The 20,215-nt window shown below is 56.5% G+C and overlaps 3 protein-coding genes across 12 annotated transcripts in view; 2 read left to right on the top strand and 1 right to left on the bottom strand.

Annotated features, from left to right (window-relative positions):
* The first annotated feature begins 3,914 nt into the window (after positions 1 to 3,914).
* Positions 3,915 to 8,001, top strand: LIN7B (lin-7 cell polarity scaffold B). Of its 3 annotated transcripts, XM_004440420.2 has the most exons (6): positions 3,915 to 3,970; positions 4,391 to 4,509; positions 4,802 to 4,873; positions 5,846 to 6,055; positions 7,387 to 7,550; positions 7,898 to 8,001. In XM_004440420.2, the coding sequence occupies exons 1-6, from the start codon at positions 3,934 to 3,936 to the stop codon at positions 7,917 to 7,919; spliced, it is 624 nt and encodes a 207-aa protein (XP_004440477.2). In that variant the 5' UTR covers positions 3,915 to 3,933; the 3' UTR covers positions 7,920 to 8,001. The 3 variants fall into 3 exon arrangements, with proteins under 3 accessions (XP_004440477.2, XP_087277517.1, XP_087277518.1); XM_087421391.1 differs by lacking the exon at positions 3,915 to 3,970 and having other exon boundaries at positions 4,163 to 4,509; XM_087421392.1 differs by lacking the exons at positions 3,915 to 3,970; positions 7,387 to 7,550; positions 7,898 to 8,001 and adding an exon at positions 6,710 to 7,106 and having other exon boundaries at positions 4,163 to 4,509.
* Positions 7,543 to 9,624, bottom strand: C33H19orf73 (chromosome 33 C19orf73 homolog). The gene is given in 5 exon segments (XM_014795090.2): positions 7,543 to 8,281; positions 8,284 to 8,448; positions 8,450 to 8,613; positions 8,714 to 8,891; positions 9,517 to 9,624. Coding segments are annotated over 5 exon segments (747 nt in total). The 3' UTR covers positions 7,543 to 8,149.
* Positions 8,457 to 20,215, top strand: part of PPFIA3 (PPFI scaffold protein A3) — a 22,522-nt gene continuing 10,763 nt past the window's right edge. Inside the window, exons 1-15 of one of the 8 annotated variants that reach the window (XM_087421384.1) lie at positions 8,457 to 8,664; positions 13,461 to 13,715; positions 13,965 to 14,066; positions 14,364 to 14,528; positions 14,891 to 14,965; positions 15,446 to 15,520; positions 15,840 to 16,061; positions 17,003 to 17,149; positions 17,240 to 17,374; positions 17,772 to 17,855; positions 18,004 to 18,135; positions 18,610 to 18,672; positions 18,824 to 18,903; positions 19,194 to 19,338; positions 19,899 to 20,086. In XM_087421384.1, the coding sequence (XP_087277510.1) occupies positions 13,476 to 13,715; positions 13,965 to 14,066; positions 14,364 to 14,528; positions 14,891 to 14,965; positions 15,446 to 15,520; positions 15,840 to 16,061; positions 17,003 to 17,149; positions 17,240 to 17,374; positions 17,772 to 17,855; positions 18,004 to 18,135; positions 18,610 to 18,672; positions 18,824 to 18,903; positions 19,194 to 19,338; positions 19,899 to 20,086 (1,853 nt within the window). In that variant the 5' untranslated portion in view covers positions 8,457 to 8,664; positions 13,461 to 13,475. The other 7 variants (XM_087421382.1, XM_087421383.1, XM_014795181.2 and 4 more) reach the window with 7 other exon arrangements.

Below are 20,215 nucleotides of genomic sequence, written 5' to 3'. Positions count from 1 at the left end.
ACAGCCCATTTTGAACTAACCTAGCACAGATCAGTTACATAAAGATTGGACACAATATATATGAACAACTTGTGAGAGGCATTGGGGAGCAACTGTTGTAGGCCAGACTTGAGGGGGAGAGCACACAGAGGTGAACTTCATATTGACCCTCGCTGTTTCCTTGAGGACAGCTGCCAATTTAGCCTGGGGGAATACATGCAAAGGGGCAGTCCTCCACTGGGCTAGCGTCACAGAGCTTGCACCAGAAAGCTGGCTAAAGTTCCCAGATGGGGCATTGAGCCCCCAAATCTACATGCAATCTCCTGTCAAGGCATTTGCCAACTCCTAAGCTGCTGGTTGTCCTTGCACGACCCCCAAGGGACTCATCAGAAAGCAATAACGAGGCTAAGGAGCTGAGCAGAGATCTCGGCAGCCATGCACTTCTGGAGGCGACAGGTTTGGGTCCAAGGCCTGCCAAGGTGGAGTGGCCATGCTTGAGGTCTCCAGAGAGACACATCATTTGAAGTAAGGCCACAAGTGAAATAGACCAGGCCTAAGAAAACCTAAAATCAGACCTCATGATTTAGGTGATCTGCCTGCCAGAAGAAAACTTAACCTAACTCTTTGGAGGAAGATACCATTCAGATCCGCTATGATTTTTAGCACACAACGCTCAGTGACTACTCAGAAATTATCAGGTATTATCAGGTATGCTAGAAAGAGGACTTGAATTACAAAAAATAGACAATACAAACAGACCCAGACATGATTCCGATGTTGGAGTTATCAAGACTGAAATAACTACGTGTTCACAAAATAAGGAAAAGATGGAGAATTGTAACAGAGATCTGGAATCTTTTTTTAAAAAAAGCCAAATGGGGGTCCTGCCTGGTGGCATAGTGGTTAAGTTCACACACACCACTTTGGCATCCCTGGGGTTTGCAGGTGCAGATCCTGGGGCGTGGACCTACACACCACTCATCAAGCCATGCTGTGGTGACGTCCCACATACAAAATAGAGGAAGATGGGCACAGACGTTAGCTCAAGGCCAACCTTCCTTGGCAAAAAAAGAGGAAGACTGGCAACAAATGTTAGCTCAGGGCCAACCTTCCTCACCACAAAAAAGCCAAATGGAAATTTTAGAACTGGGAAACAATAACTCAAATTAAGAATTTAGTGCATTTGGTGGTTGACTAGATACTACATAACCTGAAACATTCCTGTTATAAACACTAGAAGTGCTAGGGAAAATAAAGAATTAGACAAACTTCCTTGAAAGTAAGAGAAATCTTAGAATCTTTTTAGGAGGTTAACTGAGGATATACTTCATCAAAATGAGGGATTTTTTTTTTTTTTTTTGAGGAAGATCAGCCCTGAGCTAACATCCATGCTAATCCTCCTGTTTTTGCTGAGGAAGACTGGCTCTGAGCTAACATCTATTGCCAATCCTCCTTTTTTTCCCCAAACCCCCAGTAGATAGTTGTATGTCATAGTTGCACATCCTTCTAGTTGCTGTATGTGGGATGCTGCCTCAGCATGGCCGGAGAAGCGGTGTGTCGGTGGGCGCCCGGGATCTGAACCCAGGCGGCCAGCAGCAGAGCACGTGCACTTAACCGCTAAGCCACGGGGCCGGCCCCAAAATGAGAGATTTAAAAGAGGAAACCACAAAGTCTGGCCTGGTGTCATAGTGGTTAAGTTCGTGCACTCCACTTTGGTGGCCCCAGAGTTAGCCAGTTCGAATGCTGGGTGTGGACCTACACACTGCTCATCGAGTCATGCTGTGGCAGTGTCCCACATACAAAATAGAGCAAGAAGGGCACAGATGTTAGCTCAGGGCGAATCTTCCTCACCAAAAAAGAAAAAAAAAAAAAACCAGATCCAGTTTAGCAGAGCAGTGGAGGGTAGTCCTAAAATGGCAGGTTCTAGAGAGTCCAGATTGGGGTCAGAGGACTGAAGTTTCCAAAGAGTTTCAGGATAAAAAGATTCAGTAAAATATCTGTTGTGATGGAGAGTTTGAAAGAAATTGAGAATGTAATGAAGCAAAAATAGAACTCACAGAAAAAACCAGAAGCTGTTCAAGAAAGGAAATGTCATCACAGAACACTCCCTGGGCTCTGCAGTAAACAGTGAGTACTTAGACATAACGTGAGCACTTTATAGACTGACCTAAAAGCTAGTACCATAAAACTACCACGGGGGAGAGGGAAAAGGTGGTAAGAGCAGAAAATCAATATGTAATACATTACTAACGTTGAAAATTGAGAAATAGCATGCTCCTTAAACAAGCAACTAGCAGATTAAACATCTCTAAGTCATTGCCTCTTGCAGTGGGCAGAGTTAGGACAGGGACAGGGGCTGGTGCTTTTCAATATTAGCCCTTCTGTATCATTTGATTTTGTTCTTAACTCTGTAAATACGTTATTTTTTGTTAAAATTAGAAGAGAAAAGTACTATGAAGGAGAGGGATAGACAGACCTGCTTTCAGTCCTCGCACTTTCCTGGGCTCCATATCCCCATCCGGCTAATGGGGCAGCAGCCAGACTTCTCCACGCTCCTGTCTACATTTCTTACATTTCTTTAGAGGCCTCTCTAGAGAATCTGATACCACTGCCCACTTCCTTTTTCAAAACACTCTCTTCTCATGGTTTCTCCTACCTGCTTATCTTTCTACCTTTCTGGCCATGCTTTCGCTTCCTCCTGACTTTTAGATTTTATTTATTTTACTTCCCCCCAAAGCCCCAGTACGTAGTTGTATGTCATAGTTGCACATCCTTCTAGTTGCTGTATGTGGGACGCGGCCTCAGCATGGCTGGAGAAGCGGTGCCTCAGTGCGCGCCCAGGATCCGAACCCGGGCCGCCACCAGCGAAGCGCGTGCACTTAACCGCTAAGCCACGGGGCCGGCCCCCTCCTGACTTGTAAAGGTTAGGAGTGTGGAGGACTCAGTCCTAGATCCTCTTCATTCTATATTCTGCCCCCAGCATTCTTGTCCACTCTTACGGTTTTATTTACCACCTTTGCCCAGATTCCCCAAACTGCTTGGATACTGCACAGGCTCCTCAAATTCAAAATAGCCAATATCCCTCCTCCAGCATAGACCATCTTAGCAAAAGGCCCCGCAAGCAACTTAATACCCACTTCTCCACTTCCCAGTCCTCATAACCAAGACATGTCCAGACACCTCCAAATCTGTCCACTTCTCCTCCATGCCTCTGCCCTGGTCCAAGCCTTCACCGGGTTGCTGGATAGCCTCCTCACTGGTCCCCGCTTCCACTCTCCCTCCCGTCCAATCCCCCGTGGCCACAGTGATTTTAAGCACACATTTGAATAGGACATTTTACTCTTAGGAGTTACCATGAAGTCCAAAATCCTCAACACGGGTATGCCAACACACAAGGCCATGCATAAACTGTATCCTGCCAACCGTTTAATCATAAACCACCCCAATCCTCATTCTGCTGACCAGCCATGTGGGCTCTTTCTGCCTGGAAAGTGACCCACGCCCCACCTCAAGGACTCTGTCAGTGTCCCTCCTAGATCGTCACCTCCCCTCTCCCAATTCTGATCACAGTCGTAGTTGGTTGTCCACCTCCCGCCTCCCATAGACTAGGTTCCAGGAGGGCAGTGGGCTTATCTGCTCTGCTCACCATCGCGTCCATCACCTTGGGCCCAGATGTTTAACACACGTTTGTCCAATGAATGTGGAAAAAAGGATAGAAAGGTGAGGCGTGCAGGGCAGACAGACAGAGGCTGCAACAGGAGGGGTGGCAAACCGGGCCGACTGACGCGGGCTGAGGCAGGGCGGCTAGACCCGCCGCAGCAGGTGGAGCGGCGCGCACGCCGGGCCGCGCCTCCGCAGCGGGCGCCCGTCGCCCGGGGCGTGGCCTCGCGCGGCCCCGCCCTCCTCGCCGGCGACCCGGCGGGCGGGCGGGCGGCTGGCAGCGGCGGCGGCGACATGGCTGCGCTGGTGGAGCCGCTGGGGCTGGAGCGGGGTAAGCTCGCCAGGGGGCCCTGCCCACTCGCCCGCAGCCTTCGTCCCGGACCCCGCTCCCCTCCCCTCCCCCGGCAAGGCCCGGGCAGGTGGGCGGGCGGACCAGGCGGGGGTGGGCGGGGCGGGCGCCGGGAGTCGGGAGATCTAGGGTTGTGGGAGGGTCCGTGGGCGAGCGGGCCAGGGAGGGGGCGTCCGCTGCACACCCCTGCCTGTGTGTGTATGGGGATCCTGGGGACGCAGGGCGCCCAGCTGGCCGTAGTCTTTCCCTTGCCACCGGCGACTCTGCGGGTGTCCGACTGGGACTCGGCTGTCCTTCCCGGGGTCTGTCTGCGCTCGCCCCTACTTGGTCTCCCACCGCATCTCTCCGTGCCTCTGCGTCTTCGCGTCTCTGACTCTGTCGCGCCCCGCCCCCGCCCCGCAGACGTGTCCCGGGCGGTGGAGCTGCTTGAGCGGCTCCAGCGCAGCGGGGAGCTGCCTCCGCAGAAGCTGCAGGCCCTCCAGCGCGTCCTGCAGAGCCGCTTCTGCTCTGCCATCCGGGAGGTGAGAGCTGCGCGGCACCGGGGCACGAGCGGGCGGCCGCCGTCCTCCTCCTGGTCGCCCCAAGCTCGGGGACTACGCCTCCCAGCAGCGCCTGGGGCGGTCCGCCCTGGGGTGCCCGCGCTTCGGCACCGGGGCTCTCTGGGAGTTGTAGTTTCCTCGGGCTCCGGGCTGCGGGGGCGTGGTGGATCCTTGGGTGGGAGGGTCTGGGGGCCTGGACTCCTCTCTCTAAGGGGGCGGGGGGGCGGGGGGCTGTGTGGCTGGCGGCTCCCTGATGCTGCTGCGCCCTCACCAGGTATATGAGCAGCTCTATGACACGCTGGACATTACCGGCAGCGCTGAGATCCGGGCCCACGCCACAGCAAAGGTAGACGCCCCCCACTTTCCATCGCTCATGGTATCCACTGGACTGCATGGTCTATCTAGCTCAGGATCTTCTTAATGTCAGTTATTGCTGTTTCCTTCCTCTTTCACGATTTTTGCCAAATCTGTGTACCACCCTTACTATTACTTATTTATAATTTATTTTAAATAATCTCATATTTTTAACTTAAACAAATGTTATGTAAAGGCATCTTTAGCAACTACAAACAGAAATTAGTACTGCATGCCTGATTAGAAGATAACCTTAAACATCTATACAATGAAATAGCGTTAAACACTGAAATCTTTTTATTTCATTTTATTTATTTATTTATTTATTTATTGTGAGGAAGATCAGCCCTGAGCTAATAACATCCATGTCAATCCTCCTCTTTTGCTGAGGAAGACTGGCCCTGAGCTCACATCTATTGCCAATCCTCCTCCTTTTTTGTTTTTCCTCTTTTTCTCCCCAAAGCCCCAGTAGGTAGTTGTATGTCGTAGTTGCACATCCTGCTAGTTGCTGTATGTGGGACGTGGCCTCAGCGTGTCCAGACAAGTGGTGCGTCGGTGGGCGCCTGGGATCTGAACCCCGGGCCGCCAGTAGTGGAGCACGCACACCCAACAAACAATGAAATCTTATTGAACTAAAGTTAGATGCTATTTCTTGCTGCTTCCTGGAGGCTCTTAGCTCCTTCCAGGCCTTGTTTTTCTGTGTTAAAAAGCGAGACTGGCAAGTGTCGAGTATTCAAGACTCCCAACAAATGGCGACTTTCTCTTTGACACGTCTGAAGCATGCACAGTGAACTAAAAGGGGCAGACGGTCATTACAGAGTGAGCATGTGGGGAGCTGGGGCAGGGGCCCCGTGCTTGGGGAAAGTGATCTGGCCTCAGTTGTTCTCTCCGGCCCAGATCCTCCACCCCAGTCTGCTCGCCTGCCATGGAGGGGCCCTCACCTCCGATGCTTTCTCTCTCCCAGGCCACGGTGGCCGCCTTCACAGCCAGTGAGGGCCATGCACATCCCAGGGTGGTGGAGCTGCCCAAGACAGATGAGGGCCTGGGCTTCAACATTATGGGGGGCAAGGAGCAGAACTCGCCCATCTACATCTCCCGTGTCATCCCTGGAGGCGTGGCTGACCGCCACGGAGGCCTCAAGCGTGGGGACCAGCTGCTGTCAGTGAATGGTGTGGTGAGTGGGGGGGCTGAGGTCCAGCTGGGGTCACAGTCTGTCCAAGGTCGCATAGTCCCTGTTTTTGACATTCCTTCAGCACACACTGAACACTGCCTCTATGTCCAGCCTTGTGCTGGACACTGCTGCAGACCCTGAGAGAAGTTGGCCTCAGCTCCTACATTCAAGGACTCCCTCTCTGATGAGAGAGACGAACTTTGACTGAAATAGTCCTAATCCAGGGAGATAATAATGAGGAAGCAGAAAGCATTGTGAGAGCCCGGATGTGGCACCAGACCAGTGTAGATAAGGGAAGTTTTTGTAGAGGAAGGAACATTTTTTGTGTGTGTGTGTGAGGAAGATCAGCCCTGAGCTAACATCCATGCCAATCCTCCTCTTTTTTTTTTTTGCTGAAGAAGACTGGTCCTGGGCTAACATCGTGCCCATCTTCCTCCACTTTATATGGGACGCCACCACGGCATGGCCTGACAAGCAGTGCATTGGTGCGTGCCCGGGATCCAAACCGAGCCTCCAGCAGCAGAGCATGTGCACTTAACCGCTATGCCACGGGGCCGGCCCCAAGGAAGGAACATTTGAGTTGGGTTTTGAAGAATGAGTAGGAGTTCCCCAAGAAAATAAAGTGGAGAAGGGTTTTTCTAGCTGAGGGTTTTGCAGGTAGAGGCTGTGACTCTGCATTCCTCTGAGCTGAAGAGAAAGGGCTTGATTCTGATGGAGGTCTGAGGCATGCAGGTAATTAAAATCACTGTGGTTAGAGTAGATGGAGGCATAACTGGGTGGGTGGTTGGGGCCAGCCATGCAGGGCCTAAGTGCCAGCCTGAGAAGCTGGGACTTTGTCTCAAGCATTCTGGGGAGCCATGGGAAGGCTGTGACTAGCGGAGGGATAGGCTCAGCTTAGAGGTGTAGAAAGACCTCTTTGGGACACCATGGGGGATGGACTAGAGGCCAGGCCAGGAAGGAGGCTGCAGTGAGAATCCACTGTGGAGAGGATGAGGCCTGAGCTGGGAGCAGGGTGGTGGGGACAAAGAAGGAGGAGTCAGGGCAGGAGGGATGGGGCTGTGGATTAGTGGGCTGTGTGTGGGGGTGGAGGGGACAAAAATGGGCCTAGTCACAAAAGTGACTGAGGGCATAGGGGGCTTGTCCCTGACATGGAGAACCTGGAAGGTTTTGGGGAAGGACACTGAGCCAAGAGTTAATGACTCTCCCATGAGGACATGAGGCAGTGCCATCTCAAGGTTGGTACCCAGGTCACCAACAGATGGTCCCATTTCCGGGGTTGGGGCTGGGTGAGGGTGGTGGGCCCCAGGCCCAGCTGTCTGTGTACCACCCTGCAGAGCGTGGAGGGGGAGCAACATGAGAAGGCAGTGGAGCTGCTGAAGGCAGCCCAGGGCTCAGTGAAGCTGGTGGTGCGTTACACACCCCGTGTGCTGGAGGAGATGGAGGCCCGTTTCGAGAAGATGCGCTCTGCCCGCCGGCGCCAGCAGCACCAGAGCTACTCGTGAGCCCTTTGCCACCACACCCCTGGGGTCTCCACGGCCTCCCTTATCTCCAGACTCCCAAACCCGGCCAGTGATTTCTGGGACCTTGATTGCCAGCCCTGGCTCCTCTCCCCTGGGATTCTGACCCTTGACCTCTGACCCATGTTCTTACCCCAAGCTGTTCTGGCTAAATCCCTTGGGGACTCCTAGCTCACTCCTATCCCAAGATCTGGAGCCTCCTCTCTCTGGAATCCCTCCACCCACTTCCCTGGGCCTTTGGCTCTGGAACCCCAGACCTGGCTCTCTCCCATACCTCCCCAGGCCCCCTCCCCTGAGCCTGGCTCCCATCTCTTCACCCTTCTTGCAGGTCGTTGGAGTCTCGAGGCTGAAACCGTACATCTGGACCCTCATCCCCTCCCCTGTACAGTATTTATTGTCACCCGCTCCTTATTTAAAGATCTTTGACCCACATTGAGCGTCTGTGTGTCTGTCCTGCATCCTGGGTTAAGAGTGTCTTGAGATGTAGGGGAGGGAGAGAAGCTGAAGAAGCCCTTTTCAGAGTCTGGGAGCAGAGTTAGAGACCTCTCCCCAGGTCTGAAGACAGAGGCTGCCCGGCTTCCTAGGGACAAGTCCAAGGGCAGAGACTGGAACCCAGTCTGGGTCTGCGTGCAGGGTCAGAACTGAAGACAACGCTCCCTACCCTTAAGAGAGTCAGAGGGCGGAGGCCAAGCCCCTTCCTCCGTAGCTGGTGGGATGGAGTCCTGAAACGCTGCAGGAGCCAGTGGGCGGCCTCTGTGTGGGCGGGGCGGAACGAACCATTAGCCTCGTCCGCCGGGGGAGCCCTGCAGGCTGTACTACCGTCTGCGTGGGAGGCGGGGGCGGGGGTGCCGCGTGCAGTTCCCGAGGCGGGCGCAGGGGGTGCAGAATAAGGTGCACTCGCCGACCCGGCACCCATGCCACCTTCCAACCCGAGCGCTTGTCTCTGGGAGCCGCCCCCGCCTTAAAATCCAGCCTTTCCTCTCTTCTCGCCGCTGGCCCAGCCCTCCTGTCCGGTGCAGCGCGAGGGCCAGCGCGCGCCGCCGCCTGGATCCAGGATCGCGACTCACGTTCCACGCCGAGCGCCACTCGCTCCAGGTGACATCATCCCCCTGCCGGGCTCCGCCTCCCGCCCCAGCCGCCGCACGCCGCGCGCCTATTGGCCGTCTCGCCTTGAGCCCCGCCTCCCGCTCTCCGCCCGCGAGACCCCTCCCGGCCAGCGCGGAGGCGGGGTTTAGCCGCCGGCCGGCGCCGACGCCGCTTCCCATTGGCCACTCAAGACCGTCTGTCAGCCTCCTGTTAAAGGGGCCACGACCGCCCGGGAGCTGTGAGGGGGGAGGGAGGAGGAATTTTTTGGGGGGGAAGGTGGGATTTGGGGGGCGCTGGTGGGCACCCCTGGATCTGGCGGCTGCGGCCTTGCGGGAAAAGGCTGAACAGTGACAGGGGCAGGGGGCTATTTTAGGGGGTAGAGGGCTGAGACCGTGAGGGGAAGGGGGGTCCCCAGCGCCCAAGCCGGAGCAAGAGACGCGGAGCCCGCGCGAGCAGCGGAGACAGGGCTCCGGAGCCTCAGATCCGGGCCCCGGCCGCCGCCAGGGGCCCCGCCCGGTCCCCCCACCCCACCCCACGTCCCTCCTGCAGCCCAGCTCCGCCCGCAGCCGCCGCGGACCAGGTAGGTAAGAACCCCGGCCCGGCCCGCCTGGCAGCGCCCACCCCGGGGACCCCTCGCCGAGCTTCCCCGGCCTCCCCGAGATCCTGGATTCCCTTCTCCATCCCCGGGGACCCCGGAGCCCAGATTTCCCAGCCCAACCCCAGAGACCCAGGCGTGCCCCTCCTGGCTCTTAGAGTCTCCAACCGAACCCTAGAATCCCAGGCGTACTGCCGCCTTGCGCCTCCTCCAGGGCCCAGGAGCCTGGATTTCAGTGCAGCCCCGGGAACCCCCTCTGGACCTACGTCCTCCTCCTCAGCCCCGTCCCGGGAGCTCCAGACACCCTCCGCGGCTGGGTCAGACTCCCCCGGCGAAGGCCGGCCGTCCCCCGTCGCGTCCGCATAGTCCCCCATTCGCGCACCCCGTCTGCCCATCTCCAGCCCTCCGGCTTGAACAGCCGGCCCCGTGCCTCAGTCCAGCCCGGCTTGGCAGCCGCCCTGGACGCAGGCCCGCTCTGGAGCTGTCCATGGTCAGCGCACTCGGCAGCCTTGCCTCCCCCACCTCCTCCTCCCGCCGCCGGAGAGGGGGCGCCGGCGGCGCGGGGATCCCCCCCGCCGCGCCTTTGACCCGGGGATACCCGGGCCCTCCCCGACCAGGGCGCCTGGGCCTCAGGGTTCCACTGGCCAGGCTGCCGGCCCCGTCCTCGGCACCCCAGGTTTCTGGGACCCCATCTCTTCCTGAGGAGTCAGGGCTTCTGAATGTTCCTGCCTGGTCCACCTTAGGGACCTCGGCATCCGGGGATCCAGCTCCCACCCAGCTCTGGGAGCCCTGTCAGTGCTCCCTCCGTGGGGCTAAAGGACCCAGCTGGTAGCCCTCACCCCCTCAGGACCTAGGAACAGTTTCCCAGCCTTTGTCCCCTTTAGAGACTCAGTTCAACTAGCCCCTGTGCCCCTTAGACAAATATACCCAGCCTCCTGGCACCCCAGCATCTGCTCCCTTAGGGATTCAGGCGCCATGACTCTCTCCCTGTCTCAGGAGACTCAGAAAGCAATGCTTTGGCTTCTGCCTACCCTCCACCTTGGAGACCTAGATGCCTTGTTCCCAGTCCTGCATCCCTCAGGGACCCAGGAGTTCAGATCCCAGCATCTGTACTGCCCACCAGCCTTTACCGAGGCCATGAGCCCCAGCCCTCCTTCCCAACCCCCTGTCCTTTACTTCCACAAGGATTCAGAAGTCCAGGTCCCCAGCTCTGACCTCCCCACGCCCCCCCCCACCCCCCGCCGGGTATCTAGCTCCTTAGCTCTTACTCTTAGCAACCCAGGTCCCTACGGCCTTCTGACCCCCCAATCAACTTGACATCTCTGAGGGCCTTGACAAACCCCTGCCTCATTCCCATATCATCTCAGGGCACTGGGCCCCCTGGGACTCTCTTCTCTACTCTCTCCCCTGAGACCCAGCTTCTTGAGATGTTTCCAGCACCCCATTGCCTCCTAAGGCCCATATTGTGATGTCCCATCCTCTGAGTACACTCTCAGGCTGATGAGCCAAACATATATCCCTTCCTCCAGATGTGTTCTGTGGCCTAGGCTCATTAGGTGATCTAGAACCTACACGCTATCTTCTACATTTCTACTTAAACATGTGCCCTTGCAATGGTCCATGTTCTAGATTCCTTCTAAATCCTAGAACACCCCCAGTCAATATCTCTGTTCTGTCTGCACCCAAGGCATGTCCTAAATTCTAGGCTAGATGCTAAATTCTAGCCGTGTCTTTTCCCAGGTAAATTCAAATATCTAGATAATACTCCCAAGCCAAATTCTGATCCCACCCTCTCCTCAGACATGTTCCAAAGTTTTAGAAACCAGTCCTTGCTTATTCTCTGCTAAAATTTCATTTTAGGTGTCTTCTAGGTTCCAGCCACATCCTTGACTTTGTTCTAGATTCCATTATCTTCCCCAGGGCATTCTAAGTTCTAGAATGTGTATGTTCCAATTATGTGCCCTAGCCTTTCTCCAAATTGTGCTATCAATTCTAGAGTGCACTTCCCAATTTTAGGTTCCAACCAATTCTACAGTCTTAAATCTAGAGGATTTCCACTGAAGTGTTCTACATTACATTTTCTTTCCTCACATTATAGGTTCTAGAACCATCCATTCCCACCTTCTCTGTCCATCTTTCCCCTAGTGTGACCTTAATTTAGAACTTGTCCCCTGGTGGATTGTGGGCCTCCTCCTCCATCTGCCACTTCAGCATTCTAATCATGCTCTAGGCTCTTTCCTGTTCTGAAGTTTTCAGCCTAGAAATGTCCTCATTTCCAGAACATCCCCACCCCCTTTGCCAGCTCAGTCCTTATGCCAGTAAATTCTCAATTCCCAGCATGCATCCTTCTGCATCTTTCCCCGGGCACTTCTAAGTTCCAGGCAAACTCCTTGCTACTCTCTAGGCTTTTCTTCACCTCCAGGGCATGTTCTGAATTCTAGAGAATTTCTTCTGTATTCTGAGTTCTAGCATTATCTAGACACATGATAAAACCAAGAATATGACCCCTGCTATATTTTGTGTTATACTTTCATCGCTGGCAGATTCTGAGTTCTAGCTTATGTCTCCTGACTAGGTTTCTTAGGTATTGCCTTAGGTACGTTCTTAGATATCATTATGCTCCCCTCTGTGTTTGGTGTTCTGGGGTGACCCAGATACGCTTTAAGTTATTGACTGCACTTGGCTGGTTCAAGGTTCCAGACCTGGGTTCTAGAATACGCCTCTTGACCTGGTTCTATGTGCGGATCTTACCTGAAGCACATTGTAAATGTGGAATTATATGCCTGCATTCTGTACTGTGTCTTCATGCCAGTGGCTTTCTAGATTCTATGCCCAGCCTTGCTGTGTTTTGTTTCCTTCTCAGTGAATTTGAAGTTCTAGAGCAGCCTCCCTCAAGCATCCTGTGTTGCGTCTCCTAAGTAGGTTCTGGGTTTTAGATACCATGTTGGTTTCTGGCCTAAGGCTGGCCTGCCCTCTTATAAAACATTTTCCTGAATCTGGCCTCTGAATGTTGGGATTCAGGAGTCTGGATTCCCAGATGCACCTCTTCAAAGACCCAAGGGTACAGCCTCCCAGCCACCTCCTCTCTCTTGTCCCAGACTTTGGACGTAGTCTGCACATTGGGTGGGGCTGAGAATTATCTACTCTCAGAACCGGTTATGCCGCTGCCCGAAGGGAGAGAGGGAAAGGAGGGAACAGAGTGAAAGTCCCTCCTGCTTTCGGCCGGGCCAGCTGGACCCGTCTGACCTGATGTGTGCAGAGGGAGCGGCTCAGGAGACCTCGCTTCATTCTGCCTGCTGCTCGTGCACTTGGACTCCTGGGGCCTGGGGGCCTGGACTCCTGGGTTCTGGGGGAGGAGGGGTCTGAGGCTGGGATTTCTGGGTCTAAGGTTGGAGGTTGAAAGCTCAGACTCTGGTGTCCTGGGGGAGCAGGGGGTGTGGTCTCTGATTCCTGGGATTGGGGAGGAGGGGGCTGGAGGCTCTGACTCCTGTGTCTGGGGGAAGTAAGGGACTCAGGGACCTAGACTCTGTGACCTGAGGGAGGAGAGGGGTGGATCTTGGACTCCTAGGTCATGGGAGATGGCTAGCATGTCCTCCTGCCATGCCTTTTTTTTCCCCCCCCAAGTGGAGTGGGTCTTCAGGTTCTTCTGGAGCTGGGGTCCAGAATTCTGGGAAATTGAAGGAGGCAGGACTTGGGCTGCATAGCAGGTGAGGACCATCCCTGTGACACTATACAGGTAACCTCATACCAGTGACCTAATTCTGTGACCCCAGTCCTGTGGCCTCCTGAAGGCCTGGTTCTCACCTGGGGCTCAGTTTTCTCATGCAGTGGGTTGAGGGGCATTCTCAACAAGGCCAGAATAGGGAGAGACTGATTTTTCCACATTTACTCAGGCAGTGCGTGGGTCACCCGGCTTCGGTTTCTCTGACTAGGCTGGGCCTAGATTTGCTTCCAGTGCCTGGTGGAGTCTGACCTCGGTTTCCCCAAATGCTCTCACCTGGGTAGCCAGGCCTGGTTTCCTGAGAGCAATGGGTTTCAGTATATCCTGCGCCATGATCAGAGTGGACGGGCCTCAGTTTCTTCTGTGCAATGCCTGGGTTGCCCCGCCGTAGTTACCGCTATGTAGTGTCTGAGTGGCGGTGCCTCAGTTTCTCTGCCTGTGTCTTGAAGAGGCTGGTCTCTGTTCCCTATCCCCTCCCCGCACCCGCAGGCCAGCACCGCCGCCATGATGTGCGAGGTGATGCCCACCATCAGCGAGGATGGCCGGCGGGGCTCGGCGCTGGGCCCGGACGAGGCAGGCGGCGAGCTGGAGCGCCTCATGGTCACCATGCTCACGGAGCGCGAGCGCCTGCTCGAGACTCTGCGCGAGGCGCAGGACGGGCTGGCTACGGCGCAGCTGCGGCTGCGCGAGCTGGGCCACGAGAAGGACTCGCTGCAGCGCCAGCTCAGCATCGCGCTGCCCCAGGTCTGGGCGGGGCCGGGGCGGGGCTTGCGGGAGGCGGGGCCTCGACCTGGGAAGGCGCGGAGAGGGCGGTCCGGAAGGGGCGGGACTTGGCACTTGGAAGGGCGGAGTCGGGGATGGAGTTGGCTGCCGGTGATGGGCGGGGCCTGAGCGGCTAGAAGGGGCGGGGCCTTCAAACTCCCAGGCCTATGGAATAAGGGAGATGGGGAAAGGATTGATCTGATTGTTCCGATACTGCCCACATCTGGACAGGAGTTTGCGGCTCTGACGAAGGAGCTGAACTTATGTCGGGAGCAGCTGCTGGAGAGGGAGGAAGAGATTGCAGAACTGAAGGCGGAGCGGAACAACACGCGGGTGAGGGGTGTTGGGGGCGGGGCCTAAGTGGGGTGGGCGGGACCTCGAGGTGCTGCAACCTGACCCATCTTATTTCCCCATCTCGCCCTCCTGTCTTCTCCTCCCTGCTCCTACTACCTGGCCGGTCTCCTCTGGTCCCCTCCTTCCTTCATGTCCCCTCCCCTAACTCCGTAAGGTTTCTCTTTCCTGTACCACTCATTCCTTGGCCCTGTTCCCACCTGTCTGAACCACCCTCTTCCTCAAAGTTGCCTCTCTTCCCTTGCCTCTCTTCCTCGGACCGGTGCCCTATCTGTGCAGCTTCTCCTGGAACACCTGGAGTGCCTGGTGTCCAGGCACGAGAGATCACTGCGCATGACCGTGGTGAAGCGCCAGGCCCAGTCCCCGGGCGGGGTCTCTTCCGAGGTGGAGGTGCTCAAGGCTCTAAAATCCCTTTTCGAGCACCACAAGGCCCTGGATGAGAAGGTATGAGAATCGGAGGAGCCCAGATGCAGAATGGAAACCCGTGGATGGCTGGGGCTGAACTGAATGGGAGAGATTCCGGCTGTGATTGGTTGGGGATGTCCTAAGTGGGAAGAACGTTGGCTCTGATTGGGACAGACGACGCCGGCTGGGACCTGACTGGTTGATAATAGAAAAATGAACTAGGGTGGGGGCCACTAGGGGGTGCGGCTACCTCGGTAGCTGGCTGGGGCTGCACACCCATTATAGATAGAGGAATCTTAATGTTGCCCTATCAGGCCCGTCCCAGGGGTGTTCTGCGTCACGGTCAAACGTCCCAGACTGGGTTTGATCTCCATCTCACTCCATCCTGTTCCCATCCCCAGGTCCGGGAGCGGCTGCGGATGGCGCTGGAGCGGGTGGCAGTGCTAGAGGAGGAGTTGGAGCTGAGCAATCAGGAGGTGGGGGCGTGGCCAAGAAAGGGAGGGCGGGACTAAGGAGCTCCCAACGCGGTAGAGTTGATTGGGTGGGTTCCAGAATCTGCTGGGGCAAGAGTAGCGCAGAGGACCAATGGGGTTGGACTATGGAGAGAACTGGTGGGGTTGCTAAGGAGGAACTCATTGTCAGGGCTGGGGGAGCACTGCCCAGTGAGAGTGAGAATAAGGTGAAAACCAGGGGCTGGGGCTGAGGGAAAGAACTGACTACGGAGGAAATGGTTGGATGAGGAAAGCCAGGGCTAAAGAGGACACCGCCACAAGGAGGCCAAGGTAAGAGTAAGGGTGGACTTCCCTGGTGGGCAGCTAAGGAGAGAGATAATGAGGGCACCGGGTCGAAGGGTAGACTGTGAAGTGGGGGTGGCCCCAGCAGGGCCAGGGCCAGTGGAAAGTAGAGCTAGGGGTTCTGGGAGCCCCTTTGCCCTGATCTCCCTTTCCCATTCCCAGACTCTGAACCTTCGAGAGCAGCTGTCTAGGCGCCGGTCGGGGCTGGAGGAACCTGGCAAGGATGGGGATGGGCAGGTAAGAGGTGGAAATCCTTCGCTCCCTTGCTCTTCATTGATCCCCATTCTTTTGACCTCCACTCAGCTCCCTGACTTTGTGATGGTCCTTTTAATGTTTGGTATGATCGTTATGGACCCTAGGACATCTGAACCCCTAAGACCCTTACTGGCCTTTGACCTTTGATTCAGGTCACCTAACTAACTTCTGTGACCTCCATGACCCTTACTGATCTGTGATTCCCCTTACCCCCCATTAACTTTCTCCTTGCATTCTCTCTATATCTCTGTGTTCCCTACTCTGAGTCCTGTCCCTTCCTCCCTCACTGTCTCCACTCCAGACCCTTGCCAACGGCCTGGGTCCCGGCGGGGATTCGAACCGGCGCACAGCGGAGCTGGAGGAGGCCCTGGAGCGGCAGCGTGCGGAGGTGTGCCAGCTGCGGGAGCGCCTGGCGGTGTTGTGCCGCCAGATGAGCCAGCTGGAGGAGGAGCTGGGCACCGCCCACCGCGAGCTGGGTAAGGCCGAGGAAGCTAACGCCAAGCTCCAGCGCGACCTCAAGGAGGTGAGGCCGGAGCCCCTGGTGGGCTGCCCTCTGTCCCTCCCCTTCCCCCAACCCTCCCCCATTGCCTAAAGTCACAGAGCTCGTGAATGGTGGAACCTGGATTCAGTCCACAAGCTGTGTGGCTTCTCCTCTCTGGCCTCAGTTTCCTCACCTGTAAAATGGGATTTATGGTCCTTGTGAGACGGTTGGCATGGGGTACATACGTGGTAGGCATCCTGTAACTGGTCGCAGTTATTACGTTATCATTGAGAAATTCTCTGGCACCTCTAAATTGAATTCCTTGGTCTGCATTTCATCTCTTCCTGGCTTGAGCCCCTTGATCCTAACTCCCATACCTCAGGGACTGCTGGGAAATGTAGGACCTGGACTCTTGAAGGCAGTGGATGAGAAAGAAGAGTGAGCACTTGACTATTCATCATCCACTGGGGCCTTCACCTCGGATTTTAAGCCTGGATGGCCCTGGGGCCTGTTGGGAAGTGTAGTCCCCCTTATGCGGGCTCCCAGGTGAGAGTCCATCTCCCATGAGACCCTGGAAGGGAACTTCATTTCCCATGAGACCTTAGAGCACTTGCTCTGTGATTCTAAGCCTGGGCTGTGCCAGAAGTTGGTGAAAAATCCAAGACTTGGATTTTTGAGGCAAGTGGGCCAAGAAGAGTGGAGACTTCCCATCCCAAGGGCCTTGGGTCATCCATACGAGGAGAGTCTAAGCCAGTACTGACCTAGAAGCTCACAGGAAGTGTGGTACCACCGTTTAACTCTGGGACCCAGTGTTGGCTATTCCTGGGAGCTCTCTGAAGGTGTGGTGCCACCATTCTGATGCTCGGACGGCCGGGGACTTTATTTCCCTGATACCCTGGGGTGCCTGACCTGGGATTCTAAGCCTAGGTTACCCCAGGGCCTCTGGGAGCTGTAGTCCACACGGCCCTTTGCTACCTCTGCAGGCCTTGGCGCAGCGGGAAGATATGGAGGAGCGGATCACGACCCTGGAGAAGCGCTACCTGAGTGCCCAGCGCGAGGCCACGTCTCTGCACGACGCCAATGACAAGCTGGAGAACGAGTTGGCCAGCAAGGAGTCGCTGTACCGGCAGGTGGGGGCGTGGCCAGGGAGCAGCGAAGGGGGCGAGGCCGTGGCCCGAGTGACCTAGCTCCTCCCCTCCTCCATCTCTGTCCTCCCCCAGAGTGAAGAGAAGAGCCGTCAGCTGGCCGAGTGGCTGGACGACGCCAAGCAGAAGCTGCAGCAGACTCTGCAGAAAGCAGAGACCTTGCCCGAGATAGAGGCGCAGCTGGCCCAGCGCGTGGCGGCGCTCAATAAGGTGGGGGTAGGCCTGGGGCAGGGCCTTGATTGGGGGGCGCGGAGCCTGGAGGAGGCGCGGCTTGAGTCTGGAGGGGTAATAGTCCTTCAACCTGGATTCTGGGAAAGAGAGCCGGGCCTGGAGTGTGGCAAAGGGATGGGACTCGGAATGGGGGCAGGGCCTGGAGGTTTAGGGGGTCTTCTTTAGTCTGGAATGAAAGGATGGGTGGCCTGGAACATGAACTGAGAAAGGGGCAGGGCCTGTAGACTATATAGACGGGGGCAGGGCCTGAATCACAAGTGCAGGGTCTGGAGTCCTGTGGGGGAGGAGCCTGGCACCCAGCCTCGGAGGAGGCGGAGCTGGAGCCTGACTGGGTCCTAGTGGGACAAAGTCAGATGCCATGGTTTCCATCCACTAGGCTGAGGAACGTCATGGAAATTTTGAGGAACGGCTTCGGCAGTTGGAGGCTCAGTTGGAGGAGAAGAACCAGGAGCTACAGCGGGTGAGGGGGCGGACTAGAGAGGGCGGGGCCTTGAGGCTTGGGGAGGAGCTTAGATGAGGGGGCGGGGCTGGGGGCGGGAGCTTAGAGCAGGGGCGGAGCTCTGGGCCGGGTGGGCTTGAGCGCCTCTGTCCTGCTCTGTTTCGGGCAGGCCCGGCAGCGGGAGAAGATGAACGATGACCACAATAAGCGGCTTTCCGAGACAGTGGACAAGCTGCTGAGCGAGTCCAACGAACGGTTACAGCTTCACCTCAAGGAGCGCATGGGCGCGCTGGAGGAGAAGGTGCGCCCCAACCTAGGACTCCAATAAGCCGGAATCCTGGACCACCTCTTGCCAGAATCCTGGGGCCCCAAACCTTTCCCCAAGATCCCTTTTCTGAGATCTCCCCAAATCTGGGCATCCCAAATTCGACAGACTTCTCTACTCTATTGCCGAGACCACTCTTTTACCTAAACACCCCAAAAGCTGAATTCTGGGGCACCCATACCCTGAGTTCTTGGTTTTTCCCCAAGTCTCTAGCCATCCGGCCCAACTCTGCATCCTCTGAGATTACACAGGATGCCGAATATTGGGGATCCCAGGGACTCCCCTCCCCAGATGCATCTTCTACCCCACAACCCCGACTCCCTCCAGCTCACCATTCATGCCCACCTCATTCCCCCTAGGGTCCCCTCAGGCCTCTCTCTGGACACTTACAGCCCCCAGGGCATGCCCCTTCTAGGCTCCACCCTCTCACTGCACCCCTGTCCCCCACAGAACTCACTGAGTGAGGAGATTGCCAACATGAAGAAGCTTCAGGATGAGTTGCTGCTCAACAAGGTAGGGAGGGGCCTGGAGGGGCCAGCCTGGAGGGTGAGGACCAGGGAAATGGAGCAGGCGTTACTTGGGTTGGAATCAGCCAGGCTGGGAGGGGCTGTTCCTCAGGGGCAGGGCAAATTCTGACCTGACACCTCCAACCATCTCCCTCCAGGAGCAGCTCTTGGCGGAGATGGAACGGATGCAGATGGAGATCGACCAGCTTCGGGGGAGGCCACCATCCACCTACTCCAGGTGACAGTAATCTTCCTGCTCCACCTCTGCCCCTGGAGCCTCCAAGGCCAAGGTCATCCTTTCTGATCCCCAGGTCTCCCCCATTCCCACTTCCTGTCCTCCTAGGACTTCCACAGATCTCTCTTATTTTTAACCCCTAACTTCATGACCCCTGACCCCAAACTCCTTTTCCTGACCTTTGACTTCAGATATCTCTCCCAGTCCCCTGACCCCAGGCCCTTCCCTGTGACCTCTGACCTCTCTTTCCTTTTCCTGACCCTTGGTCTCTGACTGTCTCTCCATGCCCACAGGTCTCTCCCTGGCAGTGCCCTGGAGCTCCGTTACTCCCAGGCACCCACCTTACCTTCGGGCGCCCACCTGGACCCCTATGGGGCTGGCAGTGGCCGGGCAGGCAAGAGGGGCCGCTGGTCGGGGGTCAAGGATGAGCCCTCCAAGGTCAGCAGCCACTTTTGGGGCCTGGACTGAGCAAGGCTTGGGTGGGCAGCAGTGGGAAGAGGAGCCCGATACATGGGGCTCTGAAAGAGGTTGGGCTGAGTAGCAGGCTCTCCTGGACCCACGCTGTCTTCTCTTCTCCTACAACGAACTCCATCATCCCTGCTTGCCTGGATGTCTCTCCATGTGGATGTCCTGCTGCCTGGTGAGAACCTTACAGGAATGATGGCTTGGGGAGAGGAGTGGGGGCTGGGGGACAATGGGCAGGGTGTAGAATCCTAGAATGGGTGGGGCCAGGTAAAGAAAGGAAGTGGGCTGGGTGAGGGAAACAATAGAATCAGGGAAGGGGCGGAGTCATGGGTGGTGGGGGTGGTCCAGAAAATGGGTCAAGAGAGAAAGCTGGGCTGGGAAAAGTGGGACTGGGTCAACAGTGAGGCCAGTCAGTGTCAGGGAGCGCGGACAGGGTCATGGAGGGTGGGCAAGGTCAGAAGAGGAGAAGGAAGACCCAGTACTCACCTCAGCCCCTGCCCACCTTGCATCCCTCTGTCCCCACACAGAGACAGGAGTGGGAGCGGTCTGCTCCTGCAGGGTCCATGCCACCCCCATTCCCTGGGGAGCTGGATGGCTCAGACGAGGAGGAAGCAGAGGGAATGTTTGGGGCTGAGCTGCTCTCCCCGAGTGGGCAGGCCGATGTGCAGACACTGGCCATCATGCTTCAGGAGCAGCTGGAGGCCATCAACAAGGAGATCAAGTGAGTGCTGGCCCGGTCCTGCTCCACCCCGCCTGAGCTAACCCTGCCATCCTTCTGGCTCTAGAGACTGATCTATAGGCCTGAGCCCATCTCCTCTCCCACCATCCTCAGGGAATTCTCCCAGCCCAA

This window comes from Ceratotherium simum, chromosome 33 (assembly GCF_057802395.1).
Source record: "Ceratotherium simum simum isolate JZ-2026a chromosome 33, ASM5780239v1, whole genome shotgun sequence".
Lineage (NCBI taxonomy): Eukaryota > Metazoa > Chordata > Mammalia > Perissodactyla > Rhinocerotidae > Ceratotherium > Ceratotherium simum.
This window is presented reverse-complemented; position numbering and strand designations above follow the sequence as displayed.